This window comes from Suricata suricatta, chromosome 17, assembly GCF_006229205.1.
Source record: "Suricata suricatta isolate VVHF042 chromosome 17, meerkat_22Aug2017_6uvM2_HiC, whole genome shotgun sequence".
NCBI lineage: Eukaryota > Metazoa > Chordata > Mammalia > Carnivora > Herpestidae > Suricata > Suricata suricatta.
Genome location: NC_043716.1, coordinates 23,367,094 through 23,392,296, shown reverse-complemented (window position 1 = coordinate 23,392,296; position 25,203 = coordinate 23,367,094). Strand labels below are relative to the sequence as shown.

At 49.8% G+C, this 25,203-nt stretch overlaps 1 protein-coding gene across 6 annotated transcripts in view; it reads left to right on the top strand.

Moving 5' to 3' along the window:
* Positions 1-23,919, top strand: part of MRM1 (mitochondrial rRNA methyltransferase 1) — a 33,100-nt gene extending 9,181 nt beyond the window's left edge. Inside the window, exons 5-6 of one of the 6 annotated variants that reach the window (XR_003904416.1) lie at positions 23,122-23,242; positions 23,859-23,919. Coding sequence is in view for 5 of the 6 variants with exons in the window: in XM_029927372.1 (XP_029783232.1) it covers positions 10,732-10,982 (251 nt within the window). In the remaining variant the exon portion in view is untranslated. Of the gene's footprint in view, positions 1-336; positions 2,856-5,755; positions 5,765-8,996; positions 10,708-10,731; positions 11,346-21,397; positions 21,521-23,121; positions 23,243-23,858 lie in introns of those variants that run through there. The other 5 variants (XM_029927377.1, XM_029927375.1, XM_029927372.1 and 2 more) reach the window with 5 other exon arrangements.
* Positions 23,920-25,203: the final 1,284 nt, after the last annotated feature.

The window sequence follows — 25,203 nt, the reverse complement described above, 5'->3', positions numbered from 1 at the left end:
TGTCCCTTGGGATCCTATACCTGTTCCCAGACAGGAACATTTCCACTCCACCTACCTTCCTGCTGAGGATGTTTGCGAGTGCATGCCAAAAGGCACAGTAGCAAAAATACTAAGAATGCAGACTTGTCCTGCATCCAAATGTTGGCTCTGCCTCAGGCCAATCACTTAATCCAATTGAGCCTCAGTTTCTTCACCCATAAAATGGAGATAAGGATAGTAGGTACTACTACTACAAACATAGTTTGTTGTAATGATTCATTGTTGGATTTAGGAAATGAACTTGGCATAGTACATGGGACATAGTAGGTGCTTAATAATGTAAGCTTTTTATTGCAGGGAAGAAGATGCTGATGATAATGAACAGAAGCATCTGAAGCTACAAAGATGCCCAGGGACTTCCTCTTCTCTCCTCACCCTCCTCTCTGGGGAGGTGGGCAGGTCCCAGCTCATTACTGGTGGGGGCTAGGGTGGAGGTGTCAGATTAGAATCACTCTTGGGTCTGTTCACAGCTTCCCTGTTTCATTAACACCTCCCTGGTGGTCTTCAGCTCATCCTCCTGGGGGAGGTGCTCCAGAAAGTTCTCACTGCCCCCCTGCTCAGCCAGAGCTCAGTGTGCCCCATTCCTAGGTCTGGAATCAAATCCACACAGAGAACATTATATGTGGCAGAGAGGTAGCCACTGGCCAGGAGGCTGTCGCTATCCCCTCCCCTCAGGGTCCTGGAGGCCTGGTCAGGGGACACAGTAGCTGGGCTGCCTCTTTTTCCTCCCCATCAACCTCTCATCAGTGGATTCTAGTCCCCCAGCCCCACTGCATCCTAATCTTGACACTTCTTCCTGTCAAAGCTGTAACTGATGTGAGCAGCACAGGCTTGGGTTCTAATCCTGTTTCACCTTCCCCCGCTGGATGACCTAAGGAAAGTCACTTATTCTCTAGGACATTTAGTTGCTTCCGTAAAACTGGGATACCATAACTACGGCAGGGTGGCACAGGGCTCAGAAAATTGTAAATTCTCGACAGTGCAGCCATTGTTATTTTGCAGGCACAACACTGATCTCTGAATTATATTTTTAAATCAAAAGGCCCGGTTTAGCCAACCGGGGCGGGTGGGGGAGCAGAGCCACATTTAGAGAAGCTCCAGTTAATTGTCCCAGTTTCTTCCCCAGTCTGGAAAAAGGAGTGGTACTGGGTGGTGAATTAGGACCAGGAGATTTCTATCTTCGGCTCTGGGAGGGCTGCTTCTAAACACCGTTCCCCTCCAGACACTTGAAGAAGGATTCTGATGGAAATGCTGTGCCCTCTCTGTCACAATATTCCATTTCAGAGGACACCCTTCACCAGCTGTGGGCCTGGAAGGAGGGGCTGGGCCCAGCCCCTCCCTGCCCCAACCCTGCAGCTGGCTGAACTTGGCTGGCCCTGCTTTCTCCTGCCACCTCTGCACCTCCACTTGCCCTCAGGCTCCCAGCTCTTTTGCTGAGGTTTGTGGGTGTCAGAAGAGAGACTCCATGAAAAATGTCACCTTTTGTAGTTCATCTGTAGTCTCAAAAAAAATGTCAGTTGGCTGAGCAGTTTCCTCTAAAAAGAAGAAACCAAGGCACAAGTCTGCAAATAAAGGAGGTAGCAAGACGGTGGGGTTGGTCCCTTCTTGCAAGTAACCCCTTGGCTCCCACAGACCTCTCTGGAGCAGACACGAAAGCCCCTCCCACCCCTAGGAATCCCCACTCCCATCTTTTACATGATCAGGGCTGGAATTAGCTTTACTGGTTTTATATCCCCAGGACCCAGTTCAGGGCCAGGCACATACTGGGTATTTAAAAATCACCGATAAACACATGAATAAGTCCTGAGGTTGGAGATTAACTGCCTCCCCCTCCTTTTCTCTGTTGTGGGTTGGAGGCAAATCTCAGCTCAATTCCAGCTTGCCCTCCCCTTCCACTTTTGGAGAAGGCAAGACGCAAATGATTCTCTAGCCACAGCTGCTCTTGATTCTCTGCAACAAAGGAGCTAATCGAGAGCGAAGGGACGCTCTGTAGAACCCCTCAGCCCTCGGCCCTGCTGAGACCCATCTGTATCAGGCCCTGCACAGATGCCCTTCCCATTAGATGGGGGAGCTAGCTGGGGGTCAGGCACAGCAAGGGGCAGGATCTCGTTTGAATCAGAGCCCTGAGACCAACACACATACTTAGAACAGTCTCGCAGCAGTGGGTATGGGACCCTGAAGTCGTGTGCATAGAGCAGGGTGATGATGATGACGATGATGGTGATGGTATTAACGTTTATTATGTACTTACCATATGCTAACGGTTTTATGTGCCTCGTCTCATTTAATCCTCAAGATGCTTTGGGGTAGGCACTGTTACTACCTTTGGTTTATAGATAGGAAACTGAGGCCCAGAAAGGTTAAGTAGCTTATCTAAGGTCATGCTGTGGCAATCAGAAGGATTTGTAGGGGGTGGGGGATGGAGGGTGGGGAGCTGAGCTTAGGAGAGAGCTTTCAGCTCATGCATCAGCTAGGAGGCCTGCCGAGCCAAATCTGCACACAGCTACCCTTCCCCCACCCCCACAGCACCAAACCCTCCCGCATGTAATAATACCCCTGGCCCCTCCCTCCACTCCACTTCTCCTGAACCATCCTGACCATCTCTAAGTGGGGCATCCTGCAGAGGGGGGGTGAGGCCACCTCCTTCAGCTCCCCACTTGTTTGTGGGTGGTCTGCCCTGGCTGGAGGCCAGAATACATAACTTAAGCTACCGTGGGGTGCCGTAAAGAGCCTGGACTCCAAGAGACACCCAGATTTAGGTTTAAATGTTAGCCCTGCTCCCAAATAAAGGCTCAGGCCTTGGTCAAGGTTCTTAACCTCTGAGCTTCATTTCCTGTCTATAAAATGGCACCAGTAACCTTTCTCCCAGGGTTGTTCTGGGGCCTGAGAAAAGATGCTTGCGGCAGATGGTAGGCCTTCAAGAACTCTTCCTGGCCTGCCTCTTCCTTCTTTCTCAGGGACCTCCCTCTGTGTCTGTCTCCTTGCCCTTCCTAGTTTGGGGTCTGGTGCCTCCCCTCTCACAGCTCTGCCTGGTTTTGATGATCTCTGTCTTGTCTGCCTGTCAGCGGGGGCTCCCTGTTGCTGCTCCCTTTCTGGGGCTCTGTCTCCACACCCTGTCTACCCCTCTCCCTTCCTCTCCCCTGGCTTCTGATACCCTGGGGGCTGATCGATGGCAGCTGCTGGTTATCGATTGGATGGACGTCCAAGTGTGGCTGCTGGAGGCCGGTATTGATGGACAGGATTGGTGCCCAGGCTGAGCAGAGTGGCAGTTGGGGAGCCTGGGGCTGCAAGGGAAGTGAGGCTCCTCCTCCTCTGCCAGGATCTGGGAGTGGGAGTCCTTAAAGCTGCAGACCCTGATGCTAAGATGGAGGTAAAGGGTGGGGCAGAGGATCTCTGAGGACAGAAGGCCAAGGCTTGGCTCATGCTGTCACTTAACAAGACTTATTGAGCACCTACTATGTGTCAACTGGGTATATAGTAGTAAGCAAGTCAAAAATCAATAAGTAAAATTATGTAATGTATTATGCAAGAAATAGAGCAAAGGGAAAGGGGTATGAAAGTGCAGTGGTTGGGGAAAGGTGCTGTTTTCAGTGGTGTAGTGAGAGAGGGCCCTCCTTGAAAAGGTGACCTTTAAGTAAAGACCCGAGGAGAGTGAAGGAGGGAGCCATGTGAGAGCATTCTGGGCAGTAGAAACACCAAATAAGTTCAAAGACCCCCTGGCGGCGGGCCATGCTTCAGGTGCTCTAGGCTAGGGGTGTGGTGTGGCGGGAGAGGGCTGAGGGATAAGGAGAGGGCAGGAGGAAATGGGTAGGAGAGGGAATGGGGGCGGGTGGAGGGCTTGGAGTGGACAGTTGTCCCAACTCCAGTCGGAGAGGCCTGAGTAGCTTCCTCCGAGGGCAGCTTCCAGAACATGGTTCTGCTGCTTCTGAAACTCCATGTCCGGAGTTTCACACCAACATCCCAGGCCCTTCACTGCTTGGTCAATGAGATAATGCTCACACGTTGGATTCTGTGGGTTGAGTTGAGAACTATGAGGTTCAGACATACTTGGCAACTTGGCCCAGGTCATGTAGGAAATAGCAGAGCTGGGACTCAAATCCAGTTGTCTGGTTCCAAAACCATTGCTTTTTCCTTCTTTCCTGGTTATCATCTTAACCACTTTTTTAAATTAATTTTTTTATGTTTTTCATTTATTTTTGACAGAGAGACAGTGTAAGCAGGGGAGGGTCAGAGAAAGAGGGAGACACAGAATCTGAAGCAGCCTCCAGGCTCTGAGCTAGCTGTCAGCACAGAGCCTGACGCGGGGCTCGAACCCATTAACTGTGAGATCATGACTGGAGCCAAAGGCTTAACCGACTGGGCCACCCAGGTGCCCCCATCTTAACCATTTTTAAATGGATAGTTCGTAGTTAAGTTTATTCACATTGTTGTACAACAGACCTGAGGATCTTTTTCATCTGAAACTGAACTGAAACTCTATACCCATTAAATAATAACTCCCCACTCTTCTCCCCCAGCCCCTGACAACCACCATTGTATTTTCTATGTACTTATGTATGTGACAACTTTTTAGAGAAATGTTTATTTTTGAGAAAGAGAGAGAGACTGCAAGAGGCGGAGGAGCAGAAAAAGAGGGACACACAGAATCTGAAACAGGCTCCAGGCTTCCAGCAGATTCCAGAGCCCAATGTGGAGCTTGAACTCATGAATCATGAGGTCATGACCTGAGCTGAAGTCGATGGATTAACCGACTGAGCCACCCAGGCACTTTACCATTTTATTTTTTTAACTAAAAATTGTAAAGATGTTTATTTGTTTACTTAGGGAGAGAGAGCACAAGCTGAGGAGAGTCAGAGAGAGAGAGAGGGAGACTCAGAATCCAAAGCAGGCTCCAGTTGAGCTATCAGCACAGAGCCCAACGAGGGGCTCAAACCCACAAACTGTGAGATCATGACCTGACCTGAGCCAAAATTGGATGCTTAACCAACTGAGCCATCCAGGTGCTCCTACGATATGTATATACCACATTTTGTTTATTCATTTATTAGTTGACTGACACTTGGATTGCTTCCATCTTTTGCTTGTGGTAAATAATGCTGCAATGAATTTGGACCTGCCCATATCTCTTTAAGATGCTGCTTTCAATTCTTTTGAATACATACCTAAAGTGGGATTGCTGGATCATGTGGTAGTTCTATCTTTAATTTTTGGAGGAACCTCCATACTGTTTCCCACAGCAACTCTAACCATTTTACCCTCCCAGCAACAGTGCCCAAGGGTTCCAATTTCTTCACATCCTCTCCAACACTTGTTGTTTTGTTTTGTTTTTTGATAGTACTCTTCCTGTTGGGTGTGAGGTGATATCTCATTACTGGCTTAATTTCCCTAATGACCAATGATGCTGAGCATATTTTCCTATGCTTATTCACCAAGTGTATATCATCCTTGGTGAGACATTTATTCATGTTTTTTTGCCCAATTTTTAATTAGGTTATTTGTTGTTGCTGTTTTTGTTGTTGAGTTGTAGGAATTTTTTATATTTTTTGGATATCAACCCCTTATCAGATGATGATTTGCAAATATTTTCTCCTATTCTGTAGATTATCTTTTCGCTCTGTTGATTGTGTCCTCTGATGGACAGAGGTTTTAAATTTTGATTTAATCCTATTTATCTATTTTTTTCTTTGTTGCCTGTGCTTTTGCTGTCATATCCAAGAAATCATCGGTGAGTCCATCCAAAATAGTTGCTTTTAACTACTTCTCTCCAACTTTCAGGAATTCTGCCAACACCTTTAGGTCAAATTGGGCAGGGAAATGACCCGGAGGGCAGGACTGGAACCAGTGGGAAGCTCACGGAGCAGCAGCTCAATCTAACAGGATTCCAGAGGATGAATGGGGTACTTTTGAGGTAGTGAGCTCCCTGCCATGGGAGGAGTATAAGGACTCAGATGACCTTTCAGGTAGGATGTTGCACAGAAGCCTCAGGTAGAGGACATTAAGGTTGGGTTGATGGACTCTGATCTCTTGTATGATTCAGTAAGGAACGAGGGAGAGCTCAAAGCTTCAGCGGTGAAGTGGGCTGGGGTGGTAGGACTGCAGCTGACAAGTGTGCCATCCTCGGTGCCTGGGGAAGTCTTGTGTTGGGATCTGTATGTGGAGGAGATTTCCTGAGTTCTTGTCATGCCAGAGTCTAAACCCAAGCTCTGACCAAGATGGCCCAAGGATTTTGGACCCCTAGGCTGGAGACTAAGAGAGACAAAGCTGTGGCTCCTTCATCACCTACGTGGAGCTGCTTGTGAGCAGAATGGATAAAACAAGGATTTCAGAGCCTGGTAGACTTTGATTCAGGTACTGCCTGAGGTACTCCCTGGCTGGGTGAGTTTAGGCAGTCATTTAACTTCTCTGATCCTCACCCTCATCTGAGCAAGAGGCTCTCACCTCTGTAATGGGGTTTTTTTGCCGAATGACAATAACAGGTGCCTGGACCTGGCACATCCTCAGTAAACTCCAGTGATTGCATTTAAGCACTCATAATTGCCTCTCATCACCCTCCAAAGCCAATGACCCTGAATGGGCCATATACTCCCTACCTTCTAGTGACCACTTCCCACTGTTCTTGGCCCCGGTTAGGCCCTCATTCCTTCTGAGGGCAGGGAAATCCAGACTCCTGGATCTAGAACCCAACTCAGCCATGGCAGATACCTGAGCCGGACCAGGGGCCTTCTCTGGGCCTGATGGGAAGTGCTGGGTGGCAGTCTGATATCCTGTCTGCTGGTCCCCTGCCTCCGCCTGTCCTTGTGGCTACTAGGCCTGGAGCTTCTTCACCCTGGTTGCGCAGTCTTTCCCAGCCCTGCATGCCATGCCCTGGCTCATCTCCCTCGTTGCACCCAGAAATTTCCCCCACATTACCCCAGCCCAACCCAGGCCGTCATGGAGAAAAATCAAATCTTATTAAAGGCCATTGATTTTCCTCCGAATTTTCTGTGAGTATACTTTGAGTCTTCTCAATATTATGCCGGCTCCCACTGTCCGCCCCTCAACCACCACCGTAGCTTCCCCAAGGAAACTGAGGAGCATGGGCTGGCAGGCAGTAGAGAGGATGAGAGGGCTGTCGGTACTGTCTGCTGGAGCCCCCAGCCCACTCCGCCCTTCCGCATGGCAAGACCCTGAATACGGCACTGATTTCTTTCCCTGCCTGATTCCCCCCATCTTAGGCAGAGGGGTATGTGTTTCTGTGTGTGTATGCCTGTTCTTGTGTGTTAGTGAGTGACTTCGTGTCTGTGTGTGTGTCTGGGTGTCAGCACTGTGTCTCTGTGCACCTATGTCTATTTATATCTGTGTGAGTGTCTATAAGTGTGTGTGCATATCTGCATGAATGTAATGTGAAGTGGAGGTCTTGGCCTGCAGTTGAACTCTGAATGCTGTGCTGCCCATGAAACAGCCAGCCTGAAGAAGGGGCTTGACTTGGGATAAACCCAAGATATGGTTCTTTTTCCAGGGGCCAAGGACTACGGAGGGCTCTGGAAGGGGAGGGGGCCAGGCTTCTCTGCCCTCTCCCATTCACCTCGCTGTCCCTTTGTCATCTTGGAAATGGGGCGCCTTGATGACTTTGTTGCAGTGTTAGGTTTGGGGTTTGAGGACTGGTGGGAAAGATTCCCAACCTAATGTTGGAGGTGGGCACGAATTTTTCCCAGCCTGCAATCTGAACTAAGAGTCCCCGGTGGGCATGTTTAAAGTCTGGAGAGAGTAGGATAGGAGAGAAGATTGGTAATGAGAATGCCAGGGAGGTTTTGTGACATGGAAGGCATTCCCATCTGCCTGGGTCATGTTCCCAGTATAATGTCAAAAATCAAGGCCAGCCTTAATGGGAAAGAAAGTCATAAACAGGGGCCTTTTGGCTTTTGGGGGGTGAAGTGACTTTCAGCTTAGCAGTAGGCTGGGCCACTTGCCTCTAGCCCACTTGCCAGGGCCTACAGGCCATGGTGCTGGACTGGCCTTCTAAACCCTGGGACACAGCTGAGCTATCCCACGGGGCAGGCTCAATGGGGCCTCCTATAAATTTGGGGGTGGGATGGTCCCTGGGTGTGTACCCTCAATAAAGCCTCGCCCACCACCCATACCTCAACCCTGCAAGACATGTCATGTTCATGGCTGTGAATACATGTTCTCCTAGATACCTCTGCTGGGGAGCTGGGAGCAGCTCTCTGGGTTCTGGGGACAGGCCAGATTTATGGCACTGGGAGAAATATTTAGGCCTGAGACAGTTTGGTTGTGTTAATTATGGAAATCTAAAGATAATCTATATTTAATGCTGAATTTTGTCAAATTTGCTAAAGAATTAGGGGAGCGTGTGCAAACAGTGACACTTCAATGAAGAACAAGGTGCAATTAAACTCTGAAATTTACAGTGGAATAATTGGAGAGCATGACAAATATAGTTATCAGCAGCAACTAATTAGAGGTCTGCTCGAGGTTTCTGGGCTTGATTAATCTTGCCTGGATGCTAATAAGTTATGCTGGGCAGCTGATACCATTTGTTGCCTCCTACTTTCCACCTCTTCTCCAGAGCTCTTGGTGGTTGGGGATGTGGCCCGTCCTCTGTACAGCCCAGCCTAAAGGGGAGAACAGGGTCACCAGAGCTCCTATGCGGAGACCCCCCTCTCCAACTAAGGATGGCACCGACACCTTGAGAAGCATGCCCCTGATCAGGCATCCTGGGGTCTTACTTGAGACTTGTTGGGATTGGGGGAGAGACAGTTGGGGCTGAGTTTTGGGGTCTAGCTGAGCTTAAGTGGGTCACATTTGTTCCCTCCTTATTGACATAGCTCAGCCTGACTCACCTCTGCCTTTTACTCTGCACCTCATGGGAAGGGTCACTGAAAGCCCGTGACTCTGACTCAAAAGAGATCCATATGACCATTCCTTGGCCAAACATGCCTCTCCTCTTTCCCTGCCAGGTCTCTGCTAACTTCTTTACTGCTGACTGTGACCAAGCCTTAGATGGTGCTCTTATCCAGCTGGAGTGTGGCTGGCACCCAGAGCACAGCTGCTGGGTCCAGCTGTGAAGGCAGAGCCATCCCCTTCCTCTCTCGGCCTCTCACCATGTCTCTGATTCTCTCTGCTTCACGACCCAAAATTTTCCCTCAAGACTGCTACCCTTGTTCTGTCAGGACCCCACCCTTAGAGAAGTCTCTGTGTGACTCATCAGGAGGAGGAAGTCACCCCTCAAGAACTCTCTTCTCCACTGCCTGCCTTTTCCTCAGAAGTTCTCCTAACTGTCAGGTCCCCCATCTGGGATATCCCACGGCCATGTTCATGGATCCCGTGCTAAACAGTCACCCTTTCAACTCCTGCCTTTGCTCAGTGTCATCTGGCGCAGGTTGGACACTCCAACTGGCAGCCTCAGAGGAGCGGAGTGGATCTAAAATGGGAGGCTGGATGAACAGCTTCTTTGTGCGTGTCTTCAATACACCAGAACTCTCCAAGGATGAGCATGAGTGTGTGTGTCCTAAGAGACCGGGATCCTGATGTGGCTGGTGGAGAAGACAGCTGGGAAGGAGTGCAGGAGGGGGACAGGGGCTTCCAGAGTGCCTCCCTGTGGCATCTGGGCCAAAGTGATCCTACTCCTGGGAGAAGGGGCCATTGCTTCCTGAGACCTCTCTGTTTCTCTTCCTGCTTGTGATCTGAGGAGTTTTGAGGTCAGACCCCTCTGGGCTTGTGTCCCCACCTTAGGGGTCTGGGCTTTTCCTAACCGTATCAAGTCTTGATTTCCTTCTTGTGGAACAGGGATAATTACTTCAGGACACTTGTCCCCAGGGTTACCAGGATCTCCAGAAAAGGGCTAGGATCTGAGCAGGGCCTCAGTAAGTGGGGCTCCCTCCATATTCCCCCCTTCTTCCTTCTATCCCCTGGCCCTCCACATCTGAATTCCTCCCGGAGGCTCGTGTGGTGTGACTGGGTCAGACTCCTCCACCAGAGGGCAACAGATGCTGCGGGCACAAGCAAAAACGGACCCCAGTATTGGCTACATCCACCATGGTCCCGCCTCTCCTGTGCGGTCTCCTGGACTTCAGGGTCGGAGGATTTGAGGTCAGGGAGTATTTTGTTCCCTTCTCTGCACAGCTAACATGTTCTAGGATTTGGGTGAAAATTAGAGAACAAGCTTCTTACGTTTGTACACTGCAGCAAGTTTACCAGTCACCACTGACACTTTGGGTCCCTAAGGCGAGGCTTAGTTGGCCCATTTTACAGATGAGGAAACATGTATTGGTCATTACTTACTCTTGTAGAGACTGGCAAGTCACAGGTGCAGAATGCAATGGATAAACCAAGGCTCAGAGCAAATTCACTGAGGGTGGCGTGGCCTGTGATGGAGGAGTTGGGACGCAAACTCAGGCTTCTTGGAATTCTAGGTTAGCACTTTTCCTCTGGCCCAGTTTTTCTGATCAATCAAGACTCTGGTCTAATCTCTCCTTGTCACTGTCACAGGTCACAGCTCTTGCTTCTGAGGCAACTGGAAATGGTGCTCAGGCTTCAGACTCCAGACTCTAAATCCTAGGGGCTGTGTGTCTGTGGATAAATCATTAGCTCCTTTGAGCTTCTGTAAAATGGTCAGGCAATGCTTAGTCCCTTCTCTGCAGGGTTGTTACAGGACGAAATAAGATGATGGACACGGAGACCCCTCTCCCCTAGGATGGGTTCCCTGTGAACCTGGGCTGGATATTCCCCGAGGGACTCTTGGTCTGTCACTTGGAGCTGAGAGGAGGAATGCAAACACCTGCAGGTCGCCCTCAGCCTTTCTCTGGAGGAAGAAGAGAAATTGGAGGGGGGGGTCCTTTTTCAGAAACCTGCAGCCCTTGCAGCTGCTTAGAAGTGATCGGGCTTCGTCGCCATGGCAACAAGGGCCAGCCGCCTGCAGAGCCTTCCCGTGCCAGCCGCCTTGACCTCACTTAGGATGATTACCTTTCGGCAAATAAAATAATTGTTTTAATAAAGAGGCTGTTCGCCCCCTCATCCCCCACCCTGCTTGGCCTGTTCCCTGTCCCCACCCCGTGGAGAAAGAGAGGCTTCCCCCACCCAACTACCCCTGGCCTGCGGGATGCCTTACTCTTAAATAAGTTGTTGACGGAGGTCCTGGCTGGGTTTTAATTTTTGCTGATTTTAACCACCTCCCATGGTCCGCATCTTGCTTTCTGCCTTCTTGCCCCGGTGTCTTTGTTGAAGTTGTACAGTTGGGATAATATGACTCTTCCGTCTTCCTTCCACGGGGCTTTGAGCACCACTGGGCCTCCCAAGCTATTACAATAATAAATTCTACTGACTGTGGGCCTGCTGTGTGCTCTAGCCTTTACAAGTGCTTCCACACGTGTCCTCTCCTCAATCCCTACAACGGCCGTGCAAGTCAGGAGCTTTAATACCACTTTGCAGAGGAGAAGACCAAGGTTCTGGGAGAGAATGTGTTTGTTTTTTTTTTAATATTATTTATTTTTATTTTTTTTAAGTTTATTTATATATCTTGAGAGGGAGAGAGAGTGAGTAGGGGAGGGGCAGAGAGAGAGAGAGAAACCCAAGCAGGCTTTGTGCTGTCAGAGTGGAGTTCAACTCGGGGCCCAAACTCACAAACCATGAGATCATGACCTGAGCTGAAACCAAGAGTTGGCTGCTTCACTGACTGAGCCACCCAGATACCCCCATTTATTTATTTTTAAACTGAAGCATCGTTGACACACAATATGACATTAGTTTCGGGTGTACAGCATGGTGGTTGGACATCTCTGTATGCTCACAAGTGTGGCTACATCTGTCACCACACAACACTATTACAACACCATCGACTATATTCCCGTGCTGCACCTTTCATCCCTGTGACTTACTCATTCTGTAACTAGAAGCCTATAGAAAATATATGTTTTGACAGGGCCAGGAACTTGATCAGAACTCTGGATTGGAGAACAAGCTCCCCTAACAGGGTATGGCCATTTAGCCTGGGGACATTCAGTTCATTTACTGGTAGACAAACACTTGTCACTGGGCTAGGCTTCCAGAGGGTCAGGGAGAGGAGATGGATCTATCCACAGAACATGCAAGATGCAGTGTGACTAGTGCCCAGAGAGCAAGAAAATGATGGAGACCCAGTTCAAGGTGCTGTGAAAGCAGACGTCATGACAGAGGCCCCAAGGGGCACAGGGAGGACAAGACTGGCAGTGGTGGAGTCTCTGGCAAGTGGCTGACACTTTGCTCAGTGCCTCACGTTTGTTATCTCACATGGTGCTCATTACAGCCCCATTTTACAGATGAGAAAATAAGGCTCAGAAGGCTTAGGTGAAATTTTCAAGGTTACACAGCCGGTAAAAAACAAGGATTCAAACCAGATTTGCTTGACCTCCCTGCCCATGCTCAGTGCTTGTTTATCACACTGCCTGCCAAGTCTGGGAAGGAGAGGGAGGAGAGATGGGGCAGGAGCAGGCACCCCAAGACAGGCGGAACGAGGCCAGGAGCACAGTCTTCCTACACCGATGGGGCCTCTTGGATATCTAATGATGCTTTGGTCACTGTTCATTATTTTAGGCTCTTTAAAAATACTTGCCAAGGGGCACCTGGGTGGCTCAGTCTGTTAAATGTCTGACTTCTGCTCAGGTCACCATCTCAAGGTTTGTGGGTTCAAGCCCTTTGTGGGGTTCTGTGCTGATGGCTCGGAGTCTGTGTCCCCCGCCCCAACCCCGCCCCTCTCTCTCCTTCTGCCCCTCCCCTGCTCATTCTCTGTCTCTGTCTCTCTCAAAAGTAAATAAACATTAAAAATTTTTAAATGTTTTTAAAGAAAAAGAATACTTGCCAAAGAGGGGTTAACAAAATTGTAGCTGGGATTAGTGTTAGAAGTCTGGACTTGAGGCCCTTTGTAAGTGTGAGTCCCAGGCCAGAAACCCTCCCTCTTCTTCAGCCCCCTACCCTCCAGAAGCTGTGCCTCAAAGTGACTGGACATGGCAGGGGCAGGCAGGGGATAGGGCGTGTGCTGGGCACACTAGGTGGCGCTCTGATATTGGTCAATCCTCTGAGCGCCTGGCAGTGCAGTGGCTGGAGGGCTGGGCAGAAGTCCATCGTACTGGACTTGACACCTGAGGTTAGGGCTGGGTGAAGAGGCCCTGGAGGGAGATGTCAGAAGCCAGGCGGGGAGTGGGGGGGTGGGAGGAGGGGCCTGGTCATTCATGGGGCCCCAAACAGTGGGGCTGAAACAGTAGCAGTGGGAGGGGGTATAGGTAGGGGAGTGAGAGAGGAGGAGCCCAGCGGTGTGTGGGTGACCCTGAGCTGTGGAGGGCATGGGGAACCCTGTCCTTTAATTGACCACTAGACCCCAGGCTTTTAAACCCAGCAGCCCCTGGAGGCAGGACTTGCCCACCTCACCTGCCCTTGGAAACCTAGGGCAGGTAAGAGGCTGGGAAGGCGAGGTCTGCATAAGCCTCCAGCTACTATTGAAGGAAGCCTTGGGAGATGTTGGCAAGACACAGGCACAGGCCCCAAAGACCTGGGTTCCTGTCCCTGTTTAGCTGTGTCCTAGCTGTGTGACCATGGGCAAGTCTAAGATACCTGCCTCATTCTTTGTGACATGGGGATAATTCTCCGAGTTGGGGGCACTTGAATGAGGTCACCCAGAGGTGCTCAGTGTACCCAGCATGGGGCTTCTCTCTTGTCTCATCAGTTTGCAGAAGTAGAATCTTGGTCTCTTCAGTGCCTGCAGGCCTGGAAAATTCTCAGTGATGTTGAGTGGTTAATGCCTGGGGTGAAGGCAGCTGGAGTTGCCAGTGTTCTAGAGGGGGCCTTCAAAACTTCACCTTGTGGGGGGCTGTCCTCCAGAGACCCTTACCCTCAGAGTTTATTTAGTCTTTCCCCTGCTTAGAAATGTGCACCTTGGAGCTGGGCCTGACCGCTCCTGGGTCTCCCCCTGCATATCTGGGGCTCTGTGGGATCTGCACAGAAGGGGATCCCTGGCACCCCCTAGGGGGAAGTAAGTAGAGGGGCAGACTTGCCTCAGGGCCTCTTTTCCAGTCCTGCTTGCCTACTTCCCTCATACCTGGTATAGGTGGGGAAACTGAGGCAAGAGAACCATGGAGAGAAACCAAAAATCCTTGAATTCTGGTAGGTGTGGGGAGCAAGGGGGTGAACTGACTTCCCAGCCTCCTTGAGGAACTCTGGTGGTGGGGTGCAGTGGAAGAGTCTTAACCCTAAACTCCCAGGACACAAGTGTCAAACGGTTGGCTGGAGACCGGAAGGAGCTAGCAGAAAAGAAGGACAGGAACAGTCCAGGATGAGTAACTCAAGGCCAAGGGGACAGATTTATTCAGTGGACAAACATTCTGCAAATGTTCAGTGAGACACCTTATGTGGGCCAGGCACTCCTATAGGTGCTTGGGATTCAGGGGACCCAGAGGGACAAAGTCCCCACCCTGGGGAGTGTCTTTGGAATCAGGCTGCTTGAGGCTTGACTCCAGGTGGCTTCCCCCAACCACCTAACATCTCTGAGTCCCTATTTTATTATCTGTAAAAGGGAAATAAAATGTCTACCTCGTGGGACTATTGTGAATGTTAGATGTGTGGAAGGTACTTAGCATAGGCTTGGTATTTAATGGCTGAACTGCGGTGGGTTTTGTCAGTGTTACTGTGATCACTAGCGCCCCTGACAGTGTGATCTTGAGTAAGCTGCTCACCTTCCTTGAGCCTTGGGTTCCTCATCTAAGAAAAGGGTTTATAACATCTACCCTCCCCACCTCACAGGACCCTGTTGTGGGGCTTAAACCAATTAAGACAGTGCATTGGGAAGGATCCATGTAGATGGTGTGTGTATTTGTGTGGTGCCCTGGCAGTTCATGTCAAGCGTCTGTCCCTAGAGCCCCGGGGCTGGAACTGAGGCCCTGGTGGAAGTGTGGAGATGAGAGCCAGCCTTGAGGATTGCAGCATTTCCCCAACGGCCTAGGGAAGTCAGGACGTAAATCTCAGAGGCTGAGATGGGATCAACCCTTCCCCCAACCCCAACTCTGGGTTGGAAGCTGGGCAGGGCTGTATGCTGAGGTCAAGGATCCTCTCTCCCCTCTGTGAGTGTCCTTTATTCTGTGAAACCTTCCCTGCCAGGCCTAATTCCTGTTGCCCAACTACAGAACAACCCAAGGAAAAATATTACAATGGGCTTTATCCTAGAGGTTTTTGATGTCTGCCTCCCAGCTCCTCATACAGAGGAGTAGAAGGTACCTGTCACCTTCATGAGTGTTTATTAGTGCTTGGGGCTCCCTGACCCCCAACTGCTCAACCAGCTGACTGAGTGGTGGTGCTGGCCAGGGTTCAGCTTGGACTCAAACTGGAAGAGGAAACTCGCATTTGGAAGCATTTAGATTGGGGGGGGGGGATCTCCCTCCCCTGGGAAAAGCGCTGTAGGAGGCAGTGTGGTAGAGTAGGAAGTGCATGGGTGTTGGGATCTGCTAGTCTGGGTTCCAATCTCTAGCACTGAGGGGGTCTGGGACAAGATGGATTGGTAACAGGACTCACTCTGGAGGGTGAATGTGATGTGCCTTAAACTGAATTCAAGCCTCGCTGTCCATGGGGTCACTTGAATGGAATTTGGGCAGTTTTGGTGGCTCTCCAGCCCCCTACCCTGGCTGCTTTTCTCAGCTCATTGATTGATCCATTAGGTGAAAGGCATCACAGGGAATGAGTAAGATGCCATCAAGTTGGGGGATAGGATGTGAGCAGAAAATCCCAGAGTATGCTTCCTTTCCAGGACAGAAGAGAAGACAGCTTTTCTGGCTGGGAGACGCCAAGAAGGTCTCGTAGAAGAGGGAGTGTTTCTCAGATAGCTCCAACTCCTGACAGGTGGAGAAGGGAAGGGGGGCCTGGTAGAAGGCATGGCATGGGCAAAGGCTGGAAGTGGAAAACCTGAGGAAACAGCCACAAAACTTCAAAGGAAGTTGTCCCAAATTCCTGGATTATTATCATAAAAATGCACTATGTCAGGGAAGAACGTAGGAGGCTAAATTATTTGGATAATTACTAAAATGTTCTTTCAACTCCCTGGATCTGTTCTGCTCCCTCAAGGTGGCCCACCTCCTTTTTCCTTCCCCTCCAGAACGACAGGCTTAAAGAAATGACAGTGAAGGGAAATATCCTCCCAAAGGACATCCCTTTCCCTTCTTCTTCCTCCTCTTTCTCACCTTCCCACTGTGTCCTTGACATTAGTCTCACCCCTTCAAGAAAGAAGGTGGTTGGGTGGCTCAGTTAGTTAAGCCTCCGACTTCGGCTCAGGTCAGAGCTCATGTTCGTGGGTTCGAGCCCCGTGTCAGGCTCTGTGCTGACAGCTAGCTCAGAGCCTGGAGCCTGTCCTCAGATTCTGTGTCTCCTCCTCTCTCTGCCCCTCCCCTTCTCATGCTCTGTCTCTCTCTGTATCAAAAATAAATAAAACATTAAAAAAAAAAGGAAAGAAGGTGGTGTAGGAGGAAGATGCAAGAGTGAGGGGGGGTAAAGATGGGTGGTCTTCAAACTGTCCTTGGATAGGAGGGATGGCTTTGTGTTGGAGATGTCCAGGCCACGTTTCATGCTTGGGTCCCTGAAGGCAGATACACATGGGGGTAAGAATCCTGTTCTCTGCCAGAAATACTCATGTCGAATGACTTACATTTAACTGGGCTCATGACTCTTCATTCATTCAGGCAGCAGGTGAGAACACAGGCTAAGGGAAAAGACAACTTGGGCCCTTTCCCTCCCTGCTTCTGGCTCTCTCTCTCTCTCTCTGTCTCTCTATCTCTGATTCAGGAGACGAATCCCAGGGGATTCCTAGGGCCCCTCTGTGCTTCCTGTGAGTTTCATAGAGTGGGTAGAATTTTATTTCTTCTATTTTAGACTGAGCTTGGGATTTCTCATGCCCAGTTACTGAGTGTGGCTTTGGTCCTCTTTGGGGGATCTGGGGTGAGTAGAGAGCCCACATTTCTCTCTCATTCTTCCAGAGTCCAGCTAGTGTTCAAAGGGCTGCCAGTCCTCCGTGGGGAATCTTCAAAGGGCCAGGGCCCCTCCTCCCAACCATGTCCAAAGGGATCCAAATAACTTTAATTTCTACATGTTCACCCTCCTATCAGTTCTTTCTGGAGTATCATTGCCTTCAGAGGCATCTTTGTTAATGAGTAGTTGAAAGCTCCTGAGCCCTGTGACCAGATAGAGCCTTTTTGCCACAGTGGGTTGAGGGCTGTTGATCTCCCTTTACAAATGAAATGACTGAAGCTCATGAATAGTGTCTGGATTTGAACCCAGTTCTTCCCTTCTCTGTGGTGGGGCTCTTTCCCCAGGACTGCAGTCCCTGCCTGCCCTTCCTCTGGGTTTCCTGCTTTCCCCTAACATCCACTCAGATGGACATTTTCAGGGTTCAGCCCCACAGTCTTGTGATTTTAATGGCCACATGGTGTCCCATTATGTTGCTGGCCTGCCACTTTGATCCCTTTGTTACCCGCTGTTGGGTAAGTGAGAGATGTCTAATTTTTTGCATAATAATTGCAACTACTGTTCCTTTTCAAATTACATCCATTGTCTTCTTCATTCCCAGTATGTTCCAGAGTATGTGCAGGATTGGCACACGGGCTCTGCCTCTCAACCAGGGTTGGGGTGGTGGTCAGTGCTTGGTATCTTGACCCAGAGTGTGATCAATGCAGAGATGGCTGGTGACCACCTCTTATGGCGTCGTCACTTCCACCCAGAAGAGGTTACAACCACCACTTTTAGGAGCTGGCAGGCTGGGGCAGTGTATATTCTGCGTGTGCTCTACCAGACAGAGCCTAGACCCACATCACTGATAATAGCACAGCTCAGCTCAGCAATTCTCCGAGCCACCACCACATTAAAAACCAAGGGCTGAAGTGACCCAGAGAATAAATCTCCCTCAAACATTGGCCAGGAAATTTAACATTAAGTGAATGGCCAATGTATCAATAGCTGGCTTAACACGGAGCTACTAATGCATTTCCCAAAACAGGTAAAAGATTTAGAGACTGAACATGGTTAAAAGGGATAACCATAAAGTTCAGTCTTTAGCCATAACACATCCATTTGGTGTAATGCATACATTTTATGAACAGGGTGGGTAATTTGAGAAAAGGGATCAACTATAGGAAGAGACCCTTATTTCAGTTCCAGTTGAAGAGAGGCTTGTGGTTCAGGTGGTCGATGGGGATGGGAACACGTCTGGGGTGAGAGGCTCTTATGAGCTGGCAGAGGAGGGAAGCCGAGGACGCCCCCCACCCTGTGGAGGGACGAGGAAGGGGCAGATCCAATCCAGGGGAAAGTGAAGGCACAGAGCAGGAAGGGACATGCCTGGGGTCAGGACTGGATTCCTGTGGAGTTCCAAGCATCTGAGCCAAGTTGCCTCCTGGTTTTGCAAAGCATGGATGTTAATAAGGGTGATTAGTAATCATGACGTGTGAATAAATAGGGGATGGTTGATTGTCCTGGTTATGATGAACAGCAGTCACTGGGAGAGGGTGGGGGAGTTGGGACCTCCCGACCTAGCACCAACGTCGTCACATGTGAACCGTTCGTGGCTGCTGCTTGCAAGTCCACAAAGCCAGCAAGGTGAAGGGGTATCAGTATTTTTAAAAATGGGATCTAATAATGCAGAATTTTAAAATTCATTTATAATTTCCTTCTATATAATATGAAAAGACATATGTTCCCAGCAGAAAATTGGGAAAATACAGAAATACCAAGGAAGGAAACAAAAACCAGTGTACATATCTTGATGTACATTCTTCTAGTCTTCTGTATGTACATAAACATGGCCATACACATTTATCATAATTGTACAAAAGACAGAATTATATTCTGCATGGTATTTGGTAACTTGATTTTTTTTTAACTTATGAACATTCATGTTTATTTCGCCATGGGATTATCTTTGAGAATATGATTTTTTTTATGAGGGGGACAGTACTTTGGGCGAGGAGGAGCCCATTCAAAATGACATGCATCCTTTCCTGTCTCCTCCCAGTAGAGAGGCTGGGGATCTTTAGGACTATGGGAGGGAAGGACTGTAGGGCAGGCTAGCTCAGTGGACTCCTGTGGATCGGGAATTGGGCAAGGAAGGGGGCAGTATTGTGTCAGAACCTGCGCTTGGAGGAGGAAAGTATCTTCTGAAAACATACAACTTTTTTTTATCCTCAGTTGAAAATAGAGGATAGCCAGTTCCTTCATTGGGCAGAACTAGGGCCCAGTGCCGATGTTAGTACATGGTCCTGCAGAAATTCTGAGCCTCAGTTTCTCCATCTGTACGTAGAAGAAACAACCCCTACCTCTGGCCCACCTCCTGGAGGTGTTTTATCAAGGACTGAGACACGAGCCCACTTAGGAATTTGAAGAACATTGAGCCTGGGCTTCCCATGAAAGTGAAAGAAAGCCAGTCTCTGGGTTCTAGGGAGGGGACCATCTATGTGGCCTGAGAAAAGTGCCATCCTCTTTAGGGGGCTGACTTTCCTCATGTAGATTGTGGGTTGCATTTGGCAGGGTCTGGTATCCTTAGCCCAGTTCTGAACTCCAATTTCCTCTAATAGGCCACAATGGGCCCTGCTAGAGGGAGCTTCGAGACACCTGGCTGGTGCCAGGGTGAGGGGCGGTCAGTGATGCTGTGGCTTCAGGGTCCTGTTCTTGAAAAGAAGCTTACAAGTAGCCACAAACTCTCTGTCCCATGGTTAGACCACTGTGGAAAGAGCATTTCCGGTTTGATTGAGATGAGGGATAGTTATGTCACCCTTCCTAAAAATGGGAGAGCACATGACAAGGACTGTTGGCCTAACCTCAAGGGCTTTCCCACCAACACCAAGAAGCTCGGCTCCACAGAACTCTGAGCCGTCTACCTCGACCTCTGCTTTATCCACCACACCAGCATCTGTGGACTGAATGAGAGGGATGCCATAGGAGCACTCCGATACATCCCTGGCACTTTGTTATTATTCTTATGCAACTTTCTTTCATTATTCATTCACCTTATGAGTGAGAGTTATCCACTATGTCATGAATTGCATTCCCACTACCTGCTGGCTCTGTGGCCACCCACAAGGTGCTTCACCTCTTAGTCCTCAATGTCTTCATCTGTAAAATGAGGCTCCTATAAGGGTACCTATCTTGTAATATTGATGGAAGGAATAAAATGAAATAGTAAATGTAAATTGTGCTTCAAACAATGCTTGGGACATAGTGTTCACTAACCATTAGCTATGATCACTCCTACTTCTCTTCTATGTCAGGCACTATGGATACAGAGATGACTAAGATGGAGGCACCTGGCTGGTGCAGTTGGTAGAGCATGCATCTCTTGATCCCTGGGTTGTGAGTTCAAGCCCCACATTGGGTGTAAAGGATTACTTTAAAAAAGGAATCAATCTTAAAAAAGAAAAAGAGAGCGAATGAGAGAGAGAAGTAAGAGGCCTAAAACACCAATCCTGCTCTCAGGGAACACAAAATCAGCTGCAGGAGAGCCCTCAGGTCTGGGAGCACAAAGAAGAGTGCCTCCTTCCAGGTGAGCAGGATTTTGACCGGCAGCCCCCATCCCCACCCCGTGCTCGCTCCCAGCTGCGGCTCCCCAGGACTCCCCACCCAGTGTGCATCTTTCTCCAGTCTTTAAAAAGCTAGGCCAGCCCCTCCCCCAGTTCCCCTCTGCTGCAGCAGCATGGAGGCTGTTTGGAGAGGTGACAAAAAATTAAAATTAAAGCTAAATTAAAAAGAAGATTCCCATTTCCTCTCCCCATCACACTTTCCACCTTAATTTTATCGCATCTTCCTTCTCGTTTTATTGACTTTTAGAAGCATTGCCACAAGATTTAGTGTGGAGCAGGAGGGGAGGTAATAAATGTGTACTCCTCTAGCCTCCAATTAATGCTGCCAGGGAGTGGGGGCTGAGGGGAAGAAGAGGGCCGCCTCTGGGTGTGAAGCCCCTAGGGACAAGGATAATCCAAGACCACAGAGGTAGTGGAGAGACACTCCCCTAAGGTGGGGGCAATGGTTGCTTTGGGCTTTGGTCCCCTCCCTGGGCCCGTTTCCTGGTGACCTAGACAATCAGTCCGTACTGTTCTAATCCGTCCAGGAAACAGAAATCAGAATTTACAGTCTCCTTGGGCTGGCTTTACAAACAACTCCAGAAGTCTCCCCTCCCTCAAACTCCACCCATATTTCCTAGGACAAAGATTCCCCACCCACCAAACAGATCTTTATTTAATTTAATTTTATTTCATGCTCTGTTGCTGCCAGGCAGTTTTTCCTCTCCTTTCTCCACCCTCCCTCCTTTCTTCCTTTATTTTTTTGCTGCCTCCCCCCAATCGCTGACATCATTTTCACCCACCCACAGCGACGATGCGTATTTTCTTCCGACCTTAATGGCCCTGGTTTCCCCTCAGTATTTAAGTGGAACAAGACAGAGGTAAGTGGCAAATAAACAGCAGTTCCTATTTACGCTGGCAGTTTCTGTTGATCGTGGAGAGGCTGCCTTGAAATTAACTCTGCGGCTGTCTCTTCGGAGGAGGGTCCGCCGCGCACCGAGGGCCAGGGGCTCCTTGCGGCCCATTACAGCCCCTCCAGGTAATCCGCCTGGGTTACACTGGAGGAGTGGGTGGGTAGGTGTGGTCAGCTAATGACCAAAGGGGTTCTTTCTTTCTTTTTTAAAAAACAGGCCCTTCCCCCTTCTTGGCCTTGGCCTTTCCCCTCTCCTGACCGGTGGTTGTCCCTGTGTGGTCTTGGCCAGCAGTATTAGCGCCAGAGAACGTGGTAGAAATTGAAATTCCCCAACCATCACATCCCACAAAACTCTGGGGGTAGGATCCAGCAATCTGTGTTATTTTTTTAAAAGCTTTATTGAGGTATAATTCACATACCATAAAGTTTACCTGTTTTAAGCATACTGTTCAATGACTTCTTAGTAAATTGATTGAGTTAGGCAACAACCCTCCCAACCCAGTTGTGGAACATTTCTATAACCCCACTAAAATCTCTAATGTCTGTTTACAGTTAATCTCTTCCCCACCCCAGCCCTAGGCAACCACTAATCTACTTTGTGTCTCCATAGATTTGTCTCTTCTGGAGGATCTTTTGAATCTGGCTTCTTTTACTTAGCATAATGTTTTGTTAATTGTTAACAGCTTTATTGAGATATAATCCACATTACCATACAACTTATCCATTTAAAGTGTACAATTCAGTGGCTTTTAGTACGTTCACAGTTGTGCAACCATCACTGCTATCAATTTTAGAACACTCTCATTACCCCAAAAAGGGGTAGCTTAGCTGTCACCTCCAAATTCCCCTATCTCTTCATCCAAGGCAGTCAGTAATCTACTTTCTGTCTCTAATACATTTGCATATTTTGGATATTTTATATAAATAGAATCATATAAAATGTGGCTCTTTGTGACTGGCTTCTTTTACCCAGCACAATGTTTTCATGGTTCATACTTGTAGCAGGTATCAGTACCTTTGTCCTTTTTATTGCGAATAGCAGTCCAGTGCATTAATAGGTCGTGTTTTGTTTATCCATTCACCACTTCATGGACTTTTGGGTTGTTTCCAGTTTTGGGCTCTCATAACAATGCTGTGAAAATTCAGTACATAAAATCTGGTACGTGTGAACATAAGAAATCTGCATTTTAATCTGATCGCGCTGAACTTGAGAACCACTGCTCTAGGCCTCATTCCCCGTCTCCCTTCTAGATCTTTCCTTTACTCTCCCATCTTCCAACATCAAGTGCCCTCCTTCCAGTGGTTTCCTTCTTTTATCCCCTGAACAAACATTCATACAGCACTTCCTGTGTGTCTGGTTTAGGTTAGGGTGGGCTGGTGACAGGAGCACAGACTATTGGCCATTCTCAACTTCCTGAAGAGCGAGCTTGGGACTCCCTGGTAGTCGCTTAGTGAGAAGTCCCTCCTGCACCCCAGCTCTGTCCATCTACCCCTATCTCTTTCACAGCTCCTCAGATAAGTCAAGCAGGCCTACAGGCCCCGTGGCTGTGGATGTCACACACCCAGGCTAAGGTACTGGCGGAAGTGTGACTGAGATTTCCTTAACCTCTGCTGCTTCAGTGTTCTCAGCTGGTAAAGTGGGTGTGCTACGCTGACCTGCAGGAATGCCCGGATCATCACGGATCAGCGTGCTGATTCTGACTACTGCTCCGGACACTCAACTCCACTTCTCCACTGAAAAGTAGGTCACTGGGTCGACTTCAAACCCCGTCTGTTTCTACGTCCTGCCTTGTCACCTGCTCCTAGTCCTTTCCCTCCATCTCCCCCTCCCGCCTTCCTTCCTTTCCCGGAACACACTTGTCCCCTCCTCCCCTCTCCCTTCCGCAGCCCCCTCCAATACTGCCCTGTTCCGGGTCACTGTGCTAGAGGGCTCCTGGCTCCCCCACCCCTGGCCTTCTGAGGAGTACAGCCCTGGCTGGGCGCCCGAGGCCTTGGGCTACCCTCAGAAACCTTTGAAAATCCAAGGTCTTTTGGAGCCCCCGGGTCCAGTCCAGACTTGCCCGCGCGGAATGTGTCCCAGCCTGGGGGAGGGGGGTGGGGGGGTGGTTTATGTACCCCCCACTCCTCGGCGTTTCGGATGCCCGAAAGCCCACCCCGAATGTGAGGGTGTCCCGTTATCTCTGCCAGGTATGAAACCAGCCCGCGTGCCGCTCGCCGCCCGTCCGGGACGGAGTCGCCGTCAACTGGCCCCCCTCCCTGGGGGCCTTGGCTCTAGCCCCTAGCCCCTCGGTCTAGGTTTCTCCCCCCTCCTCCGTCCCCTCTCGACCCCTCTCAGAGAACGTTCCTTTCCCTTCCAGGGACTCTGGGGCGGCGAGCGGAGCGCGCGGCCGCGCTTCCCACCCGGCGGTGAAGCTCCTCATTAGCGTGTTTGTTTTTATTGGACGCACAATCACAGTAATGGGCGCCGGGCGCGCTCTCTAATTACAGCTATGAATATTCATAGAGCGGGGGGAGGAGTTCCGGGCGGGGGGGAAGCCGGGCGGGGGCCGGGGGTGGGACCCGCACCCGGCCTGGGCGCCGGGAGAGGCGGGTGGAGGGGGCTGGGAGGGGGCTGGGAGGGGGCTGGGGGGGGCGGGGGAGGCCTCGGTCCTGGGGGTCCCGAGCGCAGCGCCGGCTTCCGCGCAGCGTGGGTGGGATCACCGCCCCAGCCTCCGTCAGGCGTTTCCCCCAGCCTTCAAACCAAAGTGCCAACGTCCCTCCGCTCTGTGTCTTTTTTCAGAATGTTCATTTCCTTTCACCTTGGCTGCTTGGCCAAGGTAATTTGGGATCTAGAGATGACCCCACCGCCGAGTGCAAACTCTAGCGCTTCCTACTTCCCTGGCCTCCGCCTTGGTCTTCTTGGAGCGCTCTCTCATTTTGGTTGGGGTCGGTAAAGGGGAGCGGTGCCTGTAAAGAGATTTAGTCACTTGTGGAATGACTTTATTTTATAGCGACTTCCTCCCCGACTGAGTGATGTTGCATGCATTGGTTGTATTTATAACTTAATAGCTTTTCTCAATTTTATTATACTTTTTATGATACTTGTGGCTTTATGGGACTTCATAATTTTTCTCAGATTCATTAAATTCAGCTGAGGGTGGAGCTAATGACAGAAGCAGGTACCAGATAACAAGATGGCAGGCTAGCCGGTAGGGTGCCGCCCTCCCCACCTCCTGCCCTCCCCAGGCCTTCGGCCTTTGACCTGACTGGTGGTGGTGGTTATGGTGATGGGTCTCTGAGGTGATCTTGGCTTCCTTTTCTCATGTGGGGCCTGGGGTTTCAAAGAGAACCTGCCTGATAGAGCCCTGTCCACAGTTAGCCCACCTTTGCTCATGAACTGCCTCTGACTTGGGTCCTCTCATTCTCTCCAACAGGAATTCCCAGAACCAGAGACTTCCAGCTGAGCTGACTTCCAGCTCAGATGGCCAAACTTCCCATTTTATAAATGGAGAAACTGAGGCTTGGAGAGAGGCCGTTACAGAAGTAGGAACAGCAGACCCATATCTCCTTAACTCCAAGCCTAGGCCTCTTTCTCCTGGTCTCTGCTGATTCTGCAATGGCATCATACTCTTTAGCTTAGCTCCCAATTTCCCTCCTCCCCCCAAATTGCATGTCCTGTTAAGAGCTGCAGAGTTAGAGTGTAATCATAATAGTTAACAATAT